General features: G+C 35.0%; 1 protein-coding gene across 2 annotated transcripts; it reads left to right on the forward strand.

Moving 5' to 3' along the window:
- Position 1: 1 nt before the first annotated feature.
- Positions 2–13,462, forward strand: LOC110645124 (mitochondrial Rho GTPase 2). 2 transcript variants are annotated; one of them, XM_021798164.2, is made up of 14 exons: positions 2–218; positions 416–548; positions 664–813; positions 1,292–1,468; positions 1,558–1,809; positions 3,121–3,189; positions 3,321–3,376; positions 4,020–4,101; positions 4,576–4,787; positions 4,973–5,042; positions 5,266–5,378; positions 12,544–12,694; positions 12,871–13,057; positions 13,156–13,462. In XM_021798164.2, the coding sequence occupies exons 1-14, from the start codon at positions 10–12 to the stop codon at positions 13,227–13,229; spliced, it is 1,935 nt and encodes a 644-aa protein (XP_021653856.2). In that variant the 5' UTR covers positions 2–9; the 3' UTR covers positions 13,230–13,462. The 2 variants fall into 2 exon arrangements, with proteins under 2 accessions (XP_021653856.2, XP_058008694.1); XM_058152711.1 differs by lacking the exon at positions 2–218 and having other exon boundaries at positions 415–548; positions 701–813.
- Positions 13,463–21,768: the final 8,306 nt, after the last annotated feature.

Consider the following 21,768-nt stretch of genomic DNA (forward strand, 5'->3'; position numbering starts at 1 on the left):
AAAGCTTCAATGCCAGGCGGGAACTCTACCTCCGGCGCCAGGACCGGCGTCAGAGTCGTCGTCGCAGGCGACCGTTTTACCGGGAAATCCAGCTTGATTGCGGCGGCCGCCACCGAGTCTTTTCCCGAGAACGTCCCTCGGGTGCTTCCTCCTACTCGCCTGCCCGCCGATTTCTTCCCTGATCGCGTCCCCGTCACCATCATCGACACTTCTTCCGGGTACGCACATAGTCTTTCTTCCTATATAAATGAATATAAATATATTGTTAGTATTGGCAAGTTTTGAAAACTGTATATTCCTTTGTGTTTTTTAATAACTTTTTTTTTTCAAATTTGGCACAAACATTAGATTTTTTAGTTAAATTTTAATTTTTGAAGCAAGACTTCGTTTATGAACAATGTTTTTCTACTTATAGCTTGGAGAGTAGAGGCAAGCTCTTTGAAGAATTGAAGCGAGCTGATGTGGTGTTGTTAACTTATGCTTGTGATCAACCTCTGACAGTCAGTCGTTTAAGTAGTTTTTGGCTTGAGGAACTCCGGCGATTAGAGGTACTGTGCAATTCGTATCACATCCTTTATTTATGTGAAGTTATTTTGTCTTTTGTGTCTACTGATAACTGAAAATCCGGCCAATTCTTTGTTTCCTATTCATTTTATCATAAAGGTCAAGGCACCGATTATTGTAGTTGGTTGTAAACTAGATTTGCGAGATGAGACTCAGCCCGTTAGCCTCGAGCATGTCATGGGGCCAATCATGCAGCGGTACAGGGAAATTGAGACTTGTATAGAATGCTCTGCAGTTACCCATGCGCAGGTATCCTTCAACTTCTTGTTTATGCAAAGTCTCTGTATTTAATCAATGTGTAGTTGGGTTTTTCAGTTTTAAACCCTGCTATTTAATTTAAAACTCTGGGCTTTGGGCAGTTTCAGCATCATTTTTAACTATGATCCACTGCTTGCATACTGTTTTTCTCAAGTGCTGGTTTATAAATTAAAAAATATAATGGGAGGGAACAGAATGGCAGCCTCAAGACAAGCAAGATATAATGATATTCCCTTACTGGAGAAAAAAAAAGCACGAGAGAGAACATAACAGAAGGCACTGATCATAACAATGAGACTAGGGAACCATGTCTGCCTAGCATGGATTAGGTTTCCTTTTCTTCAGCCTTTCTAATGTTGGAGAGTGTGAATTTTATTTAATCTTACTCTTTTTCTTATTCAACCTTCTGTATGTGAATTTAGAAGTACAAAAGGTTAAAAATTTAAGAATCAAACTTAATTGTTTTTAGGTCCCAGACATTTTCTATTATGCTCAAAAAGCTGTACTTCATCCAACAGCACCATTATTTGACCAAGAAAATCAGACTTTGAAACCTCGATGTGAGAGGGCATTGAGAAGGATATTTCTTCTTTGTGATCATGACATGGATGGTGCACTCAATGATGCAGAGTTGAATGACTTTCAGGTTTTTTGTTTTCCCTACTTTTGTTCTTTTTACATAGTTTTTTCCAGTATTTTTTGGGGAACCTGAAACAGTGGAATAACTATAAACAGGTCAAGTGTTTTAATGCTCCACTGCAGCCTGCTGAAATAGTGGGTGTGAGAAGAGTTGTACAAGAAAAGAATAAAGAAGGTGTTAATGACCTGGGTCTTACCCTTCAAGGTTTCCTTTTTCTCCATACTCTTTTTATAGAGAAAGGGCGAATTGAAACAACTTGGGCTGTGTTGAGAAAATTTGGCTATGATGATGAATTAAAACTCAGAGATCATCTTCTTCCTGTTCCATCTAAGCATGCTCCTGATCAGGTATCACTTAATGATGCCAACCTTACCTCAGATTTCAGTTTTGGGGTTGGCATATTGTGAAATTTAATCATGGGCTACCCTTTTCTCGTTTTTGGCAGGTACAAAAATCTTTTCTTGTATTTGAAAATTTCTAAATTTCATGGACAGTGTGCCTTTGAGACATATATATATATATATATATATATATTGAATTGGCTACATCATTTTCTGTTCTGTCCACATTTATAGTCATTAGCTTGCACATGTTTTTTCTTTTTTTTTTTTTTTTTTTTTTTTAAATGCTGAGCAGTTGACAATTGAGGTACCTTTTTGTAGCTCATAATGGTTGAATAAAGAGTATATGTCGTTCTGACTGCTCAAATTCATTCAACAAGTGGCATAGTGATCCACTTAGCAGGTTTCTATCATATTTATATCCTGCCACATGCATGATTCAAGGAAGAGGTGGTTTTAAATCATGGTTGCGGCCGCATTTGCGGATAACGGAAACAGGCTTGTAACTGTTATAACGTAAAAGTAACAGGCTGTCGCTATGCAATTTTTTTTTGAAAAATTTGCAAATTTCATGAAATAAATAAATATTCAAATATATAATTAAAAAAAAAAAGATATACAACTAAATAATAAGTATAAATATATGAAATAAAGATATTAAGTCCATCATTCTTATAAATTATTAGCATTAATCAATTTAAAGTCAAAATAACTAATTAGGTAGTAAATAGCTAACCTTATTACCATGAGAATGAATGTCTAGTTGGGGGAAAATTGAGAGAAATTTGAGAGAAAATGGCATGGTGCTAAAATGAATATGCCAAGATAGTTTTTATGTCCAAAAAAAAGGTTTCCTCTACTGCATTTCATGTGAAATATGTTAAAAAAAAAAAAAAGAGTCAAAGATTCTCAGTTGGAAAAGTAAAAGTAACTGTCGGTAACGGCTGTTACTTTTATATAACAGTCGTAATGGCCTTTAAAGTTACAATTTTTTAAAAATCCATTAAATAATACTGGTAACAGTAACATCAAACTAAAATCCATTTAAATAGCGGTTGTTACGGTATTTAATGGCCGTTATTTAAAACCATATTATGTTGCATTATTTTACTAATATGCATTTTAACAATTTATTTTGAAGAAATATTTAAATTTTATAAGTTTGTGGTTCTACCAATGTACCCTCATTTAAAATGCCATGAGTTGCTAAACAATTTTATTTTATATGGTGTTAAATATTTATATGATATTCTTCCTTCTATCACAATTTCTCTTTTCAGAGTATTAAATACTTACCTCTTAACTTTCATTTTGTAGAGTGTAGAGCTGACCATTGAAGCTGTGGAGTTTCTTCGTGGGATCTTCCGATTGTTTGACATCGATAATGTACATATTAATCTTTGTCAAATTCTTAAATTGCCATTTTGCTGCATGAGTAGTTCTTCTTTTTATTTATTTATTTAGTTTATCCCAATATCTTAGAAAATTCCTAACATTTCAATCTTGGCGTTTAATAGCATGGAGCCCTACGACCTGCTGATCTTGATGAGCTATTTTCAACTGCTCCAGAAAAGTATGTTTAGTTATTTGATTTTATTCATTGATCTAACGCTTTGTGATTATCGATGTTTTGTCTTGTTGCTTTTAGTCAGTACTTAGAGGCAGATTTTTATAACTTGTTTACAGTTGATAATGGATCAATATTTTGTGCGAGTTTTAGTCAGCTACCTGAAGGATTAAAAACAAAAATAACAAGCTGATATTTGCTGGGTTCAAAGTTGTGAATATAGTTGATTATTTTTCATATGGGTAGTGAATCTGCTTGCATGTGGTCATACGCTTATGTGTTGAATTGTTAGAACATGCAAATGTTTATTGCCTCTTAGTACTGAAGTAGCAATTTCACAGTATTATCACAAGTGAATCTTTTGTACCTTTTATATGTTGAAGCTGTGCAACATTTTTTTCAGAGGAAGCTGTCAAAATGAATTTGAACTTCTAACTGCTAATATTCGTGCTTTTGTCATGTGGAGTTGTTTGGTGTGAGACTTCACATGCCTTTCTGTTTTCAACTGGAATTAATGACTTCTGTTACGGTTTTCCAATTGTTCCTTTTCAACTTCTATGCTATGATCTTGCAAATGGGCTCCAATCTGGTTTCTTATGATTGCTCAATATATATTTGCTCATATTTGCTGTTCCTTTCTATATTTCAGTCCTTGGTGTGAGGGTCCTTACAGGGACGCTGCAGAGAGAACAACGCAGAGGAATTTAACTCTTAAAGGTTTCTTAGCTGAGGTGTGTATTAACATATCTCCTTGTTTAATTCTCTCTCGCTTAGGTGGCTTTAGGGCCTCCAAATGTGTTTTACTAGCTGTTACCTTAATCTTTGTGAAATGATAAAATGTTTTTCTTTATTGTATATTTCTTTTGAAATTTTCTTACAAATTTCTTAGGATGGTGAATGTTTATAAAGTGGAAGGAAAATTTGGCGACAATGTTTTTGATGAGTCAGAGAACATATTCTTAAAGGAAGATGCTTGTGAAATGTCAATTTTATTTTGGATGTTGGTCGGAAATTTATCTATTTCTTCTATTATTATGATAATACGGAACATGGCTTTTTTCTTCAATTTGTTCAGGAAAATATATTTTAATTTGGTGTTCCTGTTTAATTATTAACATGCATCCATTTTTTATTTGGTGAAGTTTTAAATCCATTACTTTGTAATCTTCTTGAGCTATTTGTCAGTTTTGAATATGTGGCTGCAGTGGGACCTTATGACCCTGCTGGATCCTAAGGGTAGCTTGGCTAATCTAATATATGTTGGTTATGATGGAAATCCTGCTTCTGCACTACGAATTACTCGGCGAAGAACAGTGGATCGCAGGAAGCAACGAACAGAAAGAAATGTTTTTCATTGCTTAGTGTTTGGTCCTAAAAATGCTGGAAAGTCTGCTCTGTTGAATTGTTTTTTAGAAAGGTGTTGAATCTTTACCATTTCTAATATAGCTCTATTTGTTAACATGTTTGTCTATTTTCCAAGTAATCATAGGCATAGCTAGTTTTCTTTCTATCTTCATTGGCTTTTTTTTTTTTTTTTTTTTTTTTAAGCATTCTTGTTTCCTGTAAGCAATGCTGAGTTTGTACTGCCAACTTCAACCGCAGGCCATTCTCAGCGATTCACAATCCAACAGTGGCTGAGCATTATGCAGCAAATGTCGTTGATCAGCATGGGGTGAGTAGAAGGCGTAGAAAGTAGAAACAGTGAATCTGGCTAGTTTGTATATATACTATTCTAATCTCTTAGTAGCTTTCTTTGGTGATAAATGCATCGTAAGATTATGTTTTATTGTATATCTATAGTTTGATATTTAGGAGACAGATATACCTGTTCTCTGCATTGATGTGTTGCAGATTTGAGCTTTATGGTCATCTTTTTCATGTAATTAATTGTCTAGGGAAGTAAGAAGACTCTTATTTTGCAAGAGATATCGGAAGATGGAGCAAAGAAACTTTTGTCAAATAAAGAATCTTTGGCAGGCTGTGACGTCGCTATATTTCTCTATGACAGGTAAGTTTGACTGATATTTATAGACCATAAATACATTTGTCATAATTAAATGTTGTATTATAGTGCTTGTTATTATCATCTCTTTACCAAATTCTTTAATCATTACCTCGGTACCTCCTTGTATCCACTTCTGTCCATACTCCATAAATACACATGCTGTGTCTGAGACTGCAATGCTTCCTGTCTTCTCTCAAATTTTCAAATACAGGTTTCCTGGAAAGGCATCAATTTCGTTCGCATTGGTTTTTCTTCTTACTCTTGTGAGTGTGTTGTTGAATTTATAGATGTTATGGCATGACATAATGATCCAAACCTCAAGATCGATACCTTTCAACACACGAACAGGTTTGGTTTATAATCCCAAGGAAGTCAAAATCAAGTTCAAACACCAAGGAATACCTTGACTTATCAATTATATAGAATTGAAACCCAAGATAATTCAAAGGTAGAATTAAGGATTCTTGACCCAAAGTTTATTATCAAACAAGAACCAGGAATATCAAGATTGTTAAATCCTACAAGATTAATCCACCCTTGGAGAATTTAGTTTAGTTTAAGAAAGAACGTAGAAAAAATCCTTCTCTTGTATTAATTTAATCAAAAGTAATATTCCCCTGAAAAAGTAGTATGTTAGACTTATATATGCGACTGAATCCCTAATTCCCTAAATCAAAAAAATAAAATAAGACCCTAAAAACTAATTAAAAAGCTAGAGTGAGCTGCACTCCTACCTAAGGCCCAAAAACACATAAATAAGGCTCAAAACACATATCTGACAAAAAATAATTAAATAAAACTATTTGGACTTATCCTACATAAAAAAAAAAACACACTAAATTTGCATAAAAATCCATCAATTCTGTCTAAATATTTCTTGATCATCACCCACGTAAACTTGGATCAAATTAAGCTACTTCCTATCTTATTGTAACCCCAATTTACTGATTGTATCTGTATATTTAGCTTCTTGTGCAACTACTTCCTCGATCAACTCTTGCATCTTCTTAACTCTAGTCCTTGTGATTGGAGCTTTTTGTGCAATTGCATCTTGAATCATCTCACAAACATTCCTAGGATCTTCTTGTTCTTGTTGATTTCCATCATCCCCTCCCTCTTCAAAAGCGTTCGTCCTCAAATCTTCACCTACATCAAAAGGGGAAAGATCAACAACATTAAAAATAGCACTCACATTGTACTCAGCAAGAAGATCAAACTTGTAAGCATTGTTGTTAATCTTGGCCACTGCTTGAACTAGACCATCTCCTCTAGAATGAAGCTTAGACTTCCTTTGAATTAGAAATCTTTCCTTCCTCATATGCACCCAAACCCAATCTTTTGGTTGGAAAATAATTCGCTTTCTTCCTTTATTAGCTTGGACAGCATATCTCTTATTCTTCTTCTCAATGTATTGTTTAGCTTGTTAATGTCCTTTTAACCAACTCAGTCTTATTCTTTCCATCTAAACTTGAAATCTCATGCACAGGCAAAGGAATCAAATCTAATGGAGTTAAAGGATTAAATCCATAAACAATCTCAAAAGGTGAAAAACCATTAGAAGAATGCACACTTTGGTTATATGCAAATTCAACAAATGATATACATCATTCCCATGATTTCAAATTCCTTTTAACAATAGCAAGCAAAAGAGTTGTTAAAGTTCTATTAACTACTTCAGTTTGTTCATCAGTCTGTGGGTGACATGTATAGAAAATAGCAGCTTAGTACTCAACTTACCCCACAATACTTTTCGAAAGTAGCTTAGGAACTTAACATCTCTATCATGAACAATGCTACTAGGGATGTCATGCAACCTCGCAACTTCCTTGAAGAATAAATCAGCAATATTTGTGGCATCATCAGTTTTATGGCAAGGAATGAAATGTGCCATCTTAGAAAATCTGTACACTACCACAAATATAGAATCTTTACCTTCCCTATACCTAGGCAAACCCAAAATAAAATCCATAAAGAAATCAACCTACGGTTCACTAGGTACAGGCAAAGGTGTATATAAGCCTTAAGGTAACACCTTAAACTTTGCTTTCTAGCATGTGATACACCTCGAACACACTCTCTCCACATCTCTCTTCATATGAGGCCAAAAGAAGTATTCCCTCAATGTATCCAAAGTCTTAGTAACTCCCAAATGTCTCAATTACATTTTCCTTACCTTGCTTATATTGAATAACATAAGGAAAAGTCTCAATAAATTCCACCCACTTGGCATGCCTACGGTTGAGCTTGTTTTGCTCCTTCAAGTGTTTCAATGACTCATGGTCCGAATGAATCACGAATTCCTTTGGCCACAAGTAGTGCTGCCATGTTTCCAACGCTCGCACCAAGGCATAAAGCTCTTTGTCATACGTTGAGTAGTTCAATGCCTCACCATTTAGCTTTTCACTAAAATGTGCAATGGGATATCTCTCCTTCATCAAAACAGCACTTATACCAATCCTAGAAGCATCAAATTCTATTTCAAATGTTTTAGTGAAATCAGGAAGACTCAGTTATGGACTAAAACATAACTTATCTTTGATTAAATTAAAAGCACGGTTTTGTTCCTCCCCCCATGTGAAATCAACATTCTTTTTTAACAACCTCGGTTAAGGGTGTAGCTAAAGTACTGAAATCCTTAACAAACCTTCTATAAAAGCTAGCTAAACCATGAAAACTATGTACCTCAGTAACAGATGTAGGAATCGGCTAGTCACGGATAGCTTTCACCTTCTCTTCATCCACCTTAATACCCTTTGCACTAATCACATCACCCAAAAACACAACTCTTTCCATGCAAAAAGTACACTTTTTAATATTAGCATACAATTTCTCTTTTCTAAGCATTTCAAAAACGCACCTCAAATGAAGCATGTGTTCTTCCATATTTTTATTGTATACTAATATGTCATCAAAGTATACCACTACAAACTTACCAATGAATGCACGCAAAACATGGTTCATTAATCTCATGAATGTACTAGGTGCATTAGTCAATTCAAAAGGCATAACTAACTACTCATATAAATCATATTTTGTTTTGAAAATAGTTTTCCACTCATCTCCTACTTTTATCCTAATCTGGTGGTGTTCACTTTTCAAATCAATTTTCGAAAAGACACAAGCACCATGCAATTCATTTAACATGTCATCTAGCCTAGGAACGGGATGTCTATACTTTACCGGAATCTTTTTGACAGCTCGACATGCTTTCTCTCGCATGCCCTTTTGCCAATAACTCCTCAATTTGAATCTGAAATTCCTTTGTCTCCTTAGAATTACTTCTGTAAGTCGGTCAATTAGGAATTACTTCTCCAGGAATAAAATTAATCTGATGTTCGATCCCTCTAATAGATGGCAACTCATTAGGCATATCCTCAGGAAAGACATCTTCAAACTCCTGTAAAAGAGAAACAACAGAATTAGGTAAAGAAGTGTTAAGGTTGGCAAGATTCAAATAAGCCTCCTTGTACATAAGTACAATCATTGGCTCTCTAGCATAGAATGCATTCTTAACATTTCTTTCTTTTGCAAATAAGCTCACTTTTTTCTCTTTGCTCTCATTTTGCACTGGACTCACTTTCTTTTCAGTCTCACTCAATGACTTTTCACTCCTCTCTTTATTTTTCTCTTTATTTTTGCTCTCAATCACTCTCTTCTCCTCACTAGAAATCTCGGCCTCTCCTTTTTCTACACTTTTACTCTCAGCCTTACTAGTGTTTTCCTTCTCAATTGATCTCCTCAACTTCACTTGATCCTCATATACTTGTTTAGGAGTCAATGGAGCCATTGTTACCTTTTGGCTATCTTTTTCAAAAGAATACTGATTTTTGTAACCATCATGTATCGCTCGCCTATCAAACTGCCATGATCTACCAAGTAACAAATGATTAGCTTGCATAGGCACCACATCACGTATAACCTCATTATGATATCTACCAATGGAAAAAGCAACTAGTGCTTGCTTAGTCACCTTAACTTCTCCACATTCATTCAACCATTGTAACTTGTATGGCCTAGGATGTTTCAAAGTAGGCAACTTCAATTTCTCAACCAATAGTGTACTAGCTACATTGGTGTAACTACCTCCATCTATTATCATGCTACATGCTTTATCCTGAATGAGGCATCTAGTATGAAATATATTTTCCCTTTACTCCTCTTCACCAACCTCTCCCTTCACTTGCATATTCAATGCTCTCCTAGTGACTAATGCACTCCCCTCTACAGCATTCTCCACATCAGTAGCATCTTCTAATGGAGGCATAGAATTACTATCTTCATCACTCTTAGTTTTTATATCCCCATTATCCCTTAAGATCATTGCCCTTTTATTGGGGCATTGTGAAGCAATATGACCTATCCCCAAACATCTAAAGCACTTTATATCCTTATTTCTTTGAGATTGGGAAGAGTTCATACTTTTATCTTTATTATCCCCATCAGGCCTACTCTTATTTTCTTCATGCTTAGGCTTAGAAATAGCTTTATCCTCTTTCTTGGGCCAATTCGGTTTCCATGAGCTCTTAGGAACCAAACTTGTGCTACTCCCATACCTCGGCATCCCTTTCCTCTTGAGTTGTTTTTCAATTTTCATGGCCATATGCGCCATGTCCTCTAGCTCCACATAATGCTGCAACTCAACTAAGTTGGCTATTTCTTTATTCAAACCACCTAGGAATCGAGCAATTGTGGCTTCTCTGTCCTTCTCTACATTTGCCTGAATCATAGCCATCTCTATCTCCTTATGGCTTCCACATTCTTTGTCCCTTGTGTGAGTCTTTGCAACCTTTGATGCAATTCTCTGTAATAGTGGTTAGGGACAAGTCTTCTTCTCATGACAGCTTTCATCTCATCCCAAGTGTCAATAGGCCTCTCTCCGTTTCTTCTCCTGCTCAAAATCATTTGATCCCACCATATAAAAGCATAGTCTGTAAATTCAACGGCAACAAGTTTTACCTTTTTCTCTTCTGAATAGTTGTGACAGTCAAAGACTAGCTCAACTTTGCATTCCTACTCAAGGTAAACATCTGGATCATTCTTCCCTTAGAAAAATGGAATTTTCATTTTGACGCTCCCAAGGTTTCGATCAACACCATCTCTACCCCTGTCATCTCTCCTTGGCCTCCTTTTATGCTTTTCTCTTGTCTGATAAAATTTGCCCTCATTTATAATTGAAGTCCGATCATCATTATTCTCATCTTCCTCATCCTGCTCATCTTCGAACTCTTCAAGGGGAGGGTTATTGTTGTTGTGTCTAGCTTACCTCCTAGCATTAGGCTTCTAACTCTGCAAGTTACCTATAGTAGCATCTTGCCTATTTAGTCTAGCCTTGTCTTTGCATTTGATTCCTCATGTCTCCAAGCATCAAAGCAATAGCTTATACTGTTGTTGAATAGCTTGCATTATGAATAATTGATCTGATTTCTCTTCTTCACTATTTTTGTGTGACATAATCGTAAAACCTACAAAAGAATGTTAGCAAATATCATCACAACGCTCCCTCACGTGTTTACACTCAATCAATGTCACTTCACTCATGTTTCACACAATATAAGCTTTTACCCTCTTATATGCTCACACTCTTGCATTTTTCCACTCTTTAATTTTTTTTCTTCTTTTAGCTCTTTGAGGAACTAACCAAACTCACTCAAAGTAACCAACTTGTAATATTCAACAAAATTGAAATTCAAGACAAGACTAAAGACACAAAATGAAAACAAGCAACAAAAAGACGAATACAAAGATAGAATGATAAAGGACTCTAGAATTCAGAGAAACGGAATAAGATATCAAATTTTTAGAAACTGAAACAAACAAAACAGTAAAGAAGCAAAGCCTAGGTGAAAATTCAATAATTTAGGGTGTGTAGTGAACCCTAATTGTGCCACACCATATTTGCCTCTTCTTTTTTTTATTATTTTTTTAATTGACTAGTAGCAAACCTGAAATTCTGCATAAAAAAAATTCTGCAGTTCTTTTTTTTTTTTTTTAACTCTACTGGCAAATTTGAAATTCAGCGAAAAAAAATTTGCAGTTTTTTTTTGGTACTCTAATGGCAGATCTAAAATTCTGCAGAAAAAAATCTGCAGTTCTTTTTTTTTTTTTTTAGTACTCTAATGGCATATTGAAAATTCTGCAGAAAAAAAAATCTGTATTTTTTTTTTTAAACAATAGACACAAAAGGAAAGGAATGAAGAAACAAAAAAAAATTCAGATTAAGAATTAATGAAGAAAATGCAAAACATAAAGAAAAAAAGGAAATTAATGAACAAGTTACAAAACGAAATAGTACGATGAACAAAGAACAAAAAGAAAATACAAAAGCATAGATAGAACCTGATTTAGAGCCAATGCTCTGATACCAAAATTGATACGAATCTCAAGAATGATGCATCTAAACCCACGGACAGGTTTGGTTTATAATCCTAAAAAAGCCAAAATCAAGTTCAAACATCAAGGAATGCCTTGACCTATCAATTATGTAGAACTGAAAACCAATATAATTCAAACATAAAATTAAGGATTCTTGACCCAAAGTTTATAACCAAACAAGAATCAAGAATATCAAGATTGATAAATCCTATAAGATTAATCACTCTTGGAGAATTTAGTTTAGTTCACAAAAGAACGTAGGAAAAATCCTTCTCTTGTATTAATTTAATCAAAAGTAATATTCCCCTGAAAAAGCATTAAGTTAACCTTATATATGCAGTTGAAACCCTAATTCCCTAAACCAATAAAAAAGCTGGAGTGGGCTGCACTACTACTTAAGGCCCAAAAACACATAAATAAGGCCCAAAACACATCTGACTAAAAATAATTAAATAAAACTATTCAGACTTGTTCTAGATAAAAAAAAAAAAAAAAAAAAAAACACACTAAATTTGCATAAAAATCCATCAATTCTGTACAAATATTTCTTGATCATCACCCACGTAAACTTGGATCAAATTAAGCCACTTTCCATCTTCTTGTAACCCCAATTTATTGATTGTATCTTCATATTTAGCTTCTTGTGCAACTGATTCCTTAATCAATTCTTGCGTCTTCTTAACTCTAGTCCTTATGATTGGAGCTTCTTGTGCAATTGCATCTTGAATCATCTCACGAACATTCCTAGATCTTGTTGTTCTTGTTAATTTCCATCACATAATATTTCTATTTGCAGTTCGGATGAATATTCATGGAAAAGATCTTGTGAACTGCTTGTGGAGTTAGCTAGGCGATGTGAAGAAAGTGGTTATGGGGTGCCTTGCCTTCTTATTGCAGCCAAGGATGACTTGAATCCATATCCAATGGCTGTACAAGATTCAGTAGCGGTATACACTTCTGCACTTGACTGCCATATCTTTGCATACTCTATTTTTGACACCTGATTCCCCTGCAAAGAAAATAAAAAATTAAAGTTACCATTTGCATAGATAAGTGATATATTTTCTAAGTTGCCAACTATTGCTCACCTTTCGTATTTTCTTTATTTCAATTTCCTTTTTAGGTTTGTCAGGAGTTGGGAATAGAGGCCCCTATTCCTGTAAGTGTAAAATTAGGGGAAACAAATAATGTATTTTGTAGAATTTTAAGTGCAGCTGAACGCCCTCATTCGAACATTCCTAAAACTGAGGCTGGTAGGAAACGCAAGCACTTTCACCAACTCATCAGTCACTCTCTTCTGTTTATGTCAGGTTCATCTCTCTTGCTCTCTCTCAATCTGTGCATAGTTCCATAAACTTGTATGAAAATGTGAATTGTGTTTTTACCGAGTTCTGTTTTAAATTGACAGTTGGGGCTGCTTTCGCTGTTTTGGGGGTGGCAGCTTTTCATGCCTACACTGGTAGGAAGAACTCTTCCAGTTAGATTCTGAGCCTTCTATTAACTGCTCTGCTGTTTTGCTACTTGAAAGGAAAATTTTCCTAATTTTGCAAGCTGGAACTGAAAGAGGGAATCCTTGTACATAAAATGTTCACATCCCCTTTGACTTGTGTATTTATTCTTTTATTTTTATTACTATTATTTATTAATTTAAAGGTCGATGAACCACATGGTGTATTGTGTATTATTCTTTGTGAAAAATATTCTTATTTGGTAGACTTCTTGTGTGTGCTCGTTCTTCCCTCATCTTTGTATTTGTTATCTGTCCATCGTCTCACATGCATGGATGCGTATGAGGTTTATTGGGATGATTAATCTCTGAAATAGTCTTTAAATGCGGACCCATTCAAACTTTCTGTTTACCTTGGTTGCAATTCTCAAGGATTTTTTTTGGAGGCATGTTCAATTTGGAGAAACTGTGGAATCGGAATCTTGCCAAAAGAGCTCCTATCTTACCAGAAGAGTTCCTATGCACTCAAGCTAACATTAGCAATATTAACTTCCGCATCATATGTATACATGCAGAACACACACCTCTGCTATTTCTGGTCTACTGCTTCAACCAATTGGAAGGATGTGTCGATGATGCTTTGATCTAGTGGCAAAACTAGTCAAGGTTGAGGTCCTGAAACCATATGAAGTCCCATGTTCAAATTTCATCAATATTGGATTGGCTGTATTATCATATTATTTGGTTTTGTATTTGCTTTGTGTCCTCTGAAGTCCTGAAAAAAAGGAAAGAATATATTGTAAATGTGATTGGATGCGCCTACCGATCCCTCGGGTGCTGCTTTCTTGTCATGATGAAGGAGCCAAGAGTATAGTTGAACTTGTTGAAACCTAATATTGAAGAAAAAGATTGAGATGGATGCATAAGGGAATATCATGGATTCGTGAAAGCTGTGTATTTTTTGAGGCCTACTTCAATGTAAGCCCTCCGGGCTCCAACTTCAATTTGATCCTTATTTTGTTTGCAACTGATTCAACTCGTCCGACCAACCTTTCCATCCCCACTTGCTGCACAAATTCATTACTTGTGACATCTCATGGGGATTTTGATACTTGTTAGAATCTAAGAATGTACGCAAAGAATTTCGCATCAAATTCCTTACTTGTTGACGTCGGAGCAGTGATATGGACAAACCAGACAGAAACATCCCTCTGTTCGTTACTCCAAGCCTAAATGTTGTTAATTATGGCATTGACAGGTAACTAACCAAAGTCACTTGGGATGCATGAAAAATACATAGTGTTTGAACATAAGTAGAAACGCAGGTATTTTCCAGAGATGAAACAAACTACGTAGATGGCGATAGGAAATGCCCTTGTGATCTGTGGTATTTCCAACTTGTCATGAAAAGGAGAAGCTGTTGATGTGAAAGGGTAGGATTCTGGAAAATCAATCAGGGCAAGAAAAAGTTAAAAGAAGATCTCCCAATATTTCATTGATACAATTCATCAGGGCATATTATATTCCGCCATCACAATCGTCTCCCTTCCTCCTCATAAGCTCTGTCTATGTTTCCTCGCATGCTTTTGACTGCTTTCTAATCTTTGTCTTCACATTACCTCTTCATGTCGCATATGAGACCTTTTATTCCGACCTTAATTATATTCTTTTGATCCTTTGTACCACTTTATTATAAATATCAAAGACATTCTATATAATTTCCAATGAAAATAAAAAGTATGTATTTATTATTGTCATTTAACTCTAAAACTGAAAATTTTATGTGTTTATTGTTTTCTATAATATTATTAATTAGCTGCGAAAACAATGGAAAACATTAATAAAGTACAATTATATGTAACTTAATGGATCAGCTATTTACCTGCTTTGGTCCATAGCTCTATGGAAAGGTTTAGTTAGTTTGGCATTAAGATTTAATTATTATTCTAGAATTCAAAACACAATATGCATAGTAAAACTTACGTGTAAAATATGAGAGATTTAAGAGCGCGCGCGTATGTGTATTTCTTATTTTATATCCTTTAATTTGCTTAGACTCCATATTTTAGTGAATGAGATTAAAAGGAAAACTCTAACTCAACAACATAAGAGTTTCTCAGACAATATTTCTGCTATGTATGCTCACCAAAAGATACCTAAAATCTATCGTTAGCATTGTATATATATATATATATATATATCATAAATTTAAAATATAAAATATATGATTAGATTTATTAAATAAATTTTATATATTTATATATTAAATTTATAATGAATTAAATATAGATAAAAATTTCCTATGCCTATGCCTGGTTAGATGAGGCAAATCCTTCTTTAGGCAAGCCAACATGACTCTCCATTAAAGAAAAAGGAAAAATCAACCCACAAGTTGTGTAACAACATAATCCTCCTCCATCCGGGGTAATTTGCTGAGCAAGTGGGAAACATGGGCGGTTGAGATTGTTAGGCCTAGTAATCATAGGTTGATCAAGTTATAATATATTTCAAACGCATCCAAGCCATTTTTTAAAACAGACATCATGCAAATGTTTTTTTTTTTTTCCTTTTATAATTAGACCTATTTAAAATTTTAATTTTAAATTATACAGTCTTAAAAACTAATTTAATACTATAAAATTATTAAAAATTTAAATCCTGACTCCCAATAGCAGAGCCATAATCACAAAAGATTTTTTTTTTCTTTATTTTGATATAACTAATTTTAAATGAAATTTAAATTTAAAGTTTAAAGGGATAGAATTGATTTCATACTAGTGAGCTAATAAGAGTATTTCTTTCTTTTTGGGCAAATAAATGGAGGTGTTCATCATATGAAGATGATATCAAATCTGTTGATGCCCCTGCTGTAGTCTAGATTAGATATACAGAATCCTATTTGTTTCAATTGTGGGTCCTCCCTTGATTCTCTCCTGGATCCTCTGGAATTTGTCTACACCTTACATTCATTTCTGACCCTTTTTTTTATATTCATGAATTGAATAATAATATTAGGGTTCCTACTTCCAAGTTTTTTAATTGTTAGAAATTAAGAGGGGGAACTTTGATTAGCTGTTTAGTCAAATCAACCAGTTCTTACTATTTTTAATTTATAATTAATCAATACAATTTTATTATTCTTTAATTAATATTTATTAATTTAATTTTTATATTCTCTTGTTTGAATTTTATTTTAAATTATATATTTTAGAAGCAATAATAATTTATAAATGATTTTTTTAATTTTTAAATATTAATATAAATCACTGAATAATACATAATTAAAACTCTTAACGGTACATTAAAAAAAAAAATTTATTACCGTATAGTCACGAGAGAGGTAAGAGTTATGTGGCTATGTTCCATGTATGCCAAGGAGCAAAAGCGCAAATATGTGTACGTAGATATACAAATAATTAAGGGAGAGCAATTTTTTATTTAAATTAAAAAATTAAATCGAATCGATTTAATTCAATTTAATCGATTTGATTTTAAAATTCAATCAGTTCGATTGGATTTATAATTTTGATAATTTTAGTTAATCGATTCGATTTGGTTATTTTCATAAAAAAATAAAAAAATCAAATCAAACTGAAATTATTAATATATATAGAAAATCAAAGAAAATTGAATCGAACCGAATCAAATCAAACCGAAATCAAAGAAAATCGAACCGAACTTTTATTATTTAGATTTGATGTTAAAAATATGAAATTTTATAAATTTTAGTTTGATCGGTTTAAAATCGAATCAAACCAATTCGATTTAATTTTCTCTTATTAATTGATTTGATTCAATTTTTAAAATTTTTTATTTTCGACTTTTGATTTTATCGGTTCGGTTCGATTCAAAACCGAACCGAACGTTTGCATATCCCTACTAATAATGTTGCATGGAATGGAAATGAAATCAGTCTTCACCACGGAAAACCAACTACAAGATTCCAAGAAACAATGTTCTAAAACTATTTTAAGAGCCATTACCAACACGGCAACGCGCGCCAACTAAATCACATCGAAAAGATATGCTCCAGTAGCTCCCTGTTGGCCTCCTCCATCGGTTGAAAGCTACCGTCGCCACCAGCTGCATGGCCCTCTTGCTTGGCTTGTATGCCTCTTCGGGACTTCTTCTCTTCCAAGCGTCTACCACTGTTCAATAATTAATCAAATTTTGAACTGATTAAGTAACGGTGTTGATTATCTTTGTTAGTATAATTACAGCAATTAGCATGATTATAGGAGATTTGTGTTAGCATAATTACAGCAATTAACATGATTATAGGAGATTTGTGTAGCATAATTATAGCAATTATTATTCTTGTCCAAATTAGTTCATATTTTCATATATAAATAGATGTAATATCTCTGTAAATGAGACACAGACAAATACACAATCCTTTTCTTCATTACTTGTATTCTTTCTTCTAACATGGTATCAGAGCCATAAAACTTTTATTTCTAGTTTTTTGGGGTCTCTCTGCTCTCTCTACAACCTGTTCTGGTTCATTCTTTCATACCTATTATTATACCATTTTTTTTTCTCCTCATCTTGTTATCAATGGAGAAATCTGATATTTCAACACCTATTGCATGATTCATTGGTTCCAACTATAATCTTTGGGTTCAAGGAATGAAAGTTTTTTGATAGGTCGTAAGCTTTGGCGTATTGTTACCGGAGATATCACTGCGCCGACAAGAGAGAACGATGAAACTGATGCAAAATTTGCTGACCATCTTGAGTATTGGGATAGTAAAAATCATCAGATCATCACCTGGTTTCGCAATACCTCTGTCTCATCCATCCACATCCAGTTTGCTAATTATGACTCTGCAAAAGAAATCTGGGATTTTTTGGCTAATCGATATCAGACCACTGGACTTGCCCACTATTATCAGTTGTGGACTACTCTTCATAATCTGAAATAAGAAGCAGGTCAATCTGTGAATGATTTTCTTGCCCAGGTCCAACCTATTTGGAATCAAATATCTCAGGCCAAAATCAGTGAAGATCATCTTCATCTCATTCAAGTTCTAATGGCTCTTCGATCAGAATATGAGGCCGTTCGAGCGTCCCTACTACATCGAAATCCACTCCCATCATTGGAAACTGCTATTCAAGAGATTATTTTTGAAGAGACTCGTCTCAGTTTGGATAAAACTCCTCAATTTGAAGCTGCTCTTGCAACTACTTGATCCTCACATCAGAAATCTGGCAATCAACTCTGTAAGAATTGTAATCAAATTGGTCATACTTTTGCATATTGTCCTACTATAAAATGCAAATATTGTCATGTTCTGGTCATATTCTTGAACATTGTCCCACACGTCCTCCAAAACCAAAAGGAGGCGGTCTAAATTCAAGAATGTCTCAAAGCACTGGATCTTCCTCTCATCACTTCTTTGTCGCTCATCGAGGGCTCTCTGCCATCACCATGAGTGATCTTGAGGCACTTTTCAAACAGGTTATCTCTTCTAATTCTCCTGCCGCCATATGCCACTCAGGATAATTCTTATTGGCTTTTGACTGCATGTTGTAATCATATGACCACTAATCTTAAATTCTTGTCTTACTGCAAAACTCAGTATCTTCCTTACCACCAATCCATACCGCAAATGGTACTAAAATGAACATCACACATCGGTCATGTGTCTACCTCAAATCTTCATCTCACGACACCTATTATATCCCTAATTTGGCACTCAATCTTATTTCTGTTGGTCGGTTGTGTGAAAAAGGACTAAATGTTATTTTTCTCACCATGGTGTCCAGTGCAGGATCCACAAACGGGACAGATTCTTGGGGAGGGTCGCAGAGTTGGTCGATTATTTGAGCTTACATCTTTACATCTTCCTCAGAGATTTGTGTCTGCAGCTACAATCCCTAATTCCTCCATTCACCAATGGCATCTTCGTCTTGGTCATGCTTCTACCAGTAAAATTCAACCTTTAATTTCTCCTGGATTATTAGGATCTACTAAGTTTGAGTCATTTAATTGTTTAAATTGTCAGCTTGCAAAACAACATGCATTATCTTTTTCTCATAATAATACTACTTCAGACACTCCTTTTGGTTTAATTCATTCTGACATTTGGGGTCCTTCTCCTATTTCTTCAATAAATGATTTTCGTTATTTTGTAATATTTATTGATGATTATTCTCGGTTTACTTGGATATATTTTTTGAAACATCGATCTGAGTTATCACAAATTTACATCACATTTGCAAAAAAGATTAAAACTCAGTTCTCTTGTGACATTAAAATTCTCCGAACAGACAATGCCATGGAATATCGGGATTCTTCTTTACTTCAGTTTCTTAGTCAACAAGGCGCCGTTGTTCAACATTCTTGTCCTTGCACCTCTCAACAGAATGGGCGAGCTGAACGCAAGCATCGCCATATTCTTGATTCTGTACGTACTCTTCTTCTTTCTGCCTCATGTCCAGAAAAATTTTGGGGAGAAGCAGCTTTTCATGCTGTTTATATTATTAATCGTCTTCCTACCTTGGTTCTTCATAATTTATCTCATTTTGAAAAGTTGTTTGGATAACCTCCTGACTATTCCATCCTTAAACCTTTTGGATGTGTTTCTTTTGTTCTTTTACAACCTCATGAACATACCAAATTAGAACCCCGTGCTCGTCTATGTTGTTTTCTTGGTTATGGCATTGAACACAAAGGGTATCGTTGTTGGGATCCTGTTTCTAATAAGTTACGCATCTCTCGTCATGTTACCTTTTGGGAAAATACTATGTTCTCTTCTCTTTCCAAATTTCATCACTCTGTCAATACTGACTCTCTATTTTTCACTGACTCCTCCAAAGAGCTGTTTCCAAGTCCTGATCCAGGTGATTGTGATGTGCTCAATATTAGCCCAACTACACACCTTTGTTGAATCGGCACGATTGTTGATCCAAAGACTGCGCTGCATCTCCTCCTAGCACTACTCTTCGTCGTTCTACTGTAAGAGAAACTCCTCATTATCTTTCCGATTTTCACTTTGTTACTCTACTATTGCAACCCTTCATGAGCCTCGTTCTTATCGTGAGGCAAGTCTTGATCCTCTTTGGCGACAAGCTATGGTAGCGAACTTGGGCTTTAGAAAACTCATACTTGGGATGTAGTTGATCTTCCACCAAACAAGACCCCTATTGGTTGCAAATGGATTTACAAAATCAAGACCCGTTCTGATGGAACTATTGAACGCTACAAAGCTCGCTTAGTAGCCAAAGGGTACACTCAAGAGTATGGTATCGACTATGAAGAAACTTTTGCTCCAGTGGCCCGATTAACATCTATTCGCAGTCTCTTAGCTATTGCTGCAGTTCGTAAATGGAAACTTTTCCAGATGGATGTCAAAAATGCTTTTCTTCATGGTGATTTAACAGAAGAGGTTTATATGCATCCTCCACCTGGTTATCATTCTCCTCATAAGGTTTGCAAACTTCGACGAGCCTTATATGGATTAAAACAAGTTCCCAGGGCTTGGTTTGCCAAATTTAGTTCCACTCTTGCTCAACTTGGTTTTCTCTCTAGTCCACATGATTTTGCATTATTCACTCACGTAGCGGTGGTATTGTTCTTCTGTTGATTTATGTTGATGATATGATAATAACAGGAGATGATTCATCTGGTATTCTAGAGTTACAACATTATCTCAATCAACATTTTGAAATGAAAGACCTGGGTTCTCTCAGGTATTTTTTGGGTCTTGAAGTTTCTCAAAATTCTGATGGCTATTATCTATCTCAAGCCAAGTATGCATCCGACTTACTTTCTCGGCGAGGCATCATCGATAGCAAAACAGTATCAACCCCATTGGAGCTCAATTGCAAACTTACACCTCTTGATGGCACTCCTCTTGATGATCCTACTTTATATCGACAGCTTGTCGGGAGTCTTGTTTATCTCACAGTTACTCGACCTGATATTTCATATGCTGTTCATTTGGTCAGCCAGTTTATGTCTGCTCCTCGCTCAACTCATTTCTCTGCGATGCCAGAATCCTTCGATATATAAAAGGCACTCTATTTCATGGTATGCACTTTTCCGCTACCTCCTCCTTAGTATTATCTGGCTACTCGATCTTGATTGGTGGTGATCGGCGGATCGTCGCTCTACAACTGGTTATTGTTTCTTCTTGGGTAATTCTCTTATCTCTTGGCATAGCAAAAAGCAAACTGTTGTTGCACGTTCTAGCACAGAATCTGAATATCGTACTCTTGCTGATGCTACATCTGAATTACTTTGGTTACGGTGGTTATTAACTGATTTGGGTGTCACTCATTCTTCTGCCACAATGCTTCATTGAGATAATAGAAGTGCCATACAGATTTCTCATAATGATGTATTTCATGAGCGTACCAAACACATCGAAATTGATTGTCATTTTGTACGTCATCATATCGCTCATGGCACCATATGTTTGATTCCTGTCTCCTCTGTCAGCCAAACCGCTGATATATTCACCAAAACGCATCCTCCCGCTCGCTTTCAGGATCTCTTAAGCAAACTCAAGTTGGCACCTGTGCTACCACCTTGAGTTTGAGGGGGGGGTATTAGCATAATTACAGCAA

The sequence above is a fragment of the Hevea brasiliensis genome, chromosome 9, assembly GCF_030052815.1.
Source record: "Hevea brasiliensis isolate MT/VB/25A 57/8 chromosome 9, ASM3005281v1, whole genome shotgun sequence".
Lineage (NCBI taxonomy): Eukaryota > Viridiplantae > Streptophyta > Magnoliopsida > Malpighiales > Euphorbiaceae > Hevea > Hevea brasiliensis.

What these genes read in the sequence shown, in the direction of transcription:
- LOC110645124 (XM_021798164.2), top strand. Translation starts at nt 10, where the DNA reads ATGCCAGGCGGGAACTCTACCTCCGGCGCCAGGACCGGCGTCAGAGTC. An exon ending in ATCATCGACACTTCTTCCGG is followed by an intron (nt 219 to 415) that starts GTACGCACATAG and finishes TTCTACTTATAG; the next exon opens with CTTGGAGAGTAGAGGCAAGC. An exon ending in CAGAGTTGAATGACTTTCAG is followed by an intron (nt 1,469 to 1,557) that starts GTTTTTTGTTTT and finishes AACTATAAACAG; the next exon opens with GTCAAGTGTTTTAATGCTCC.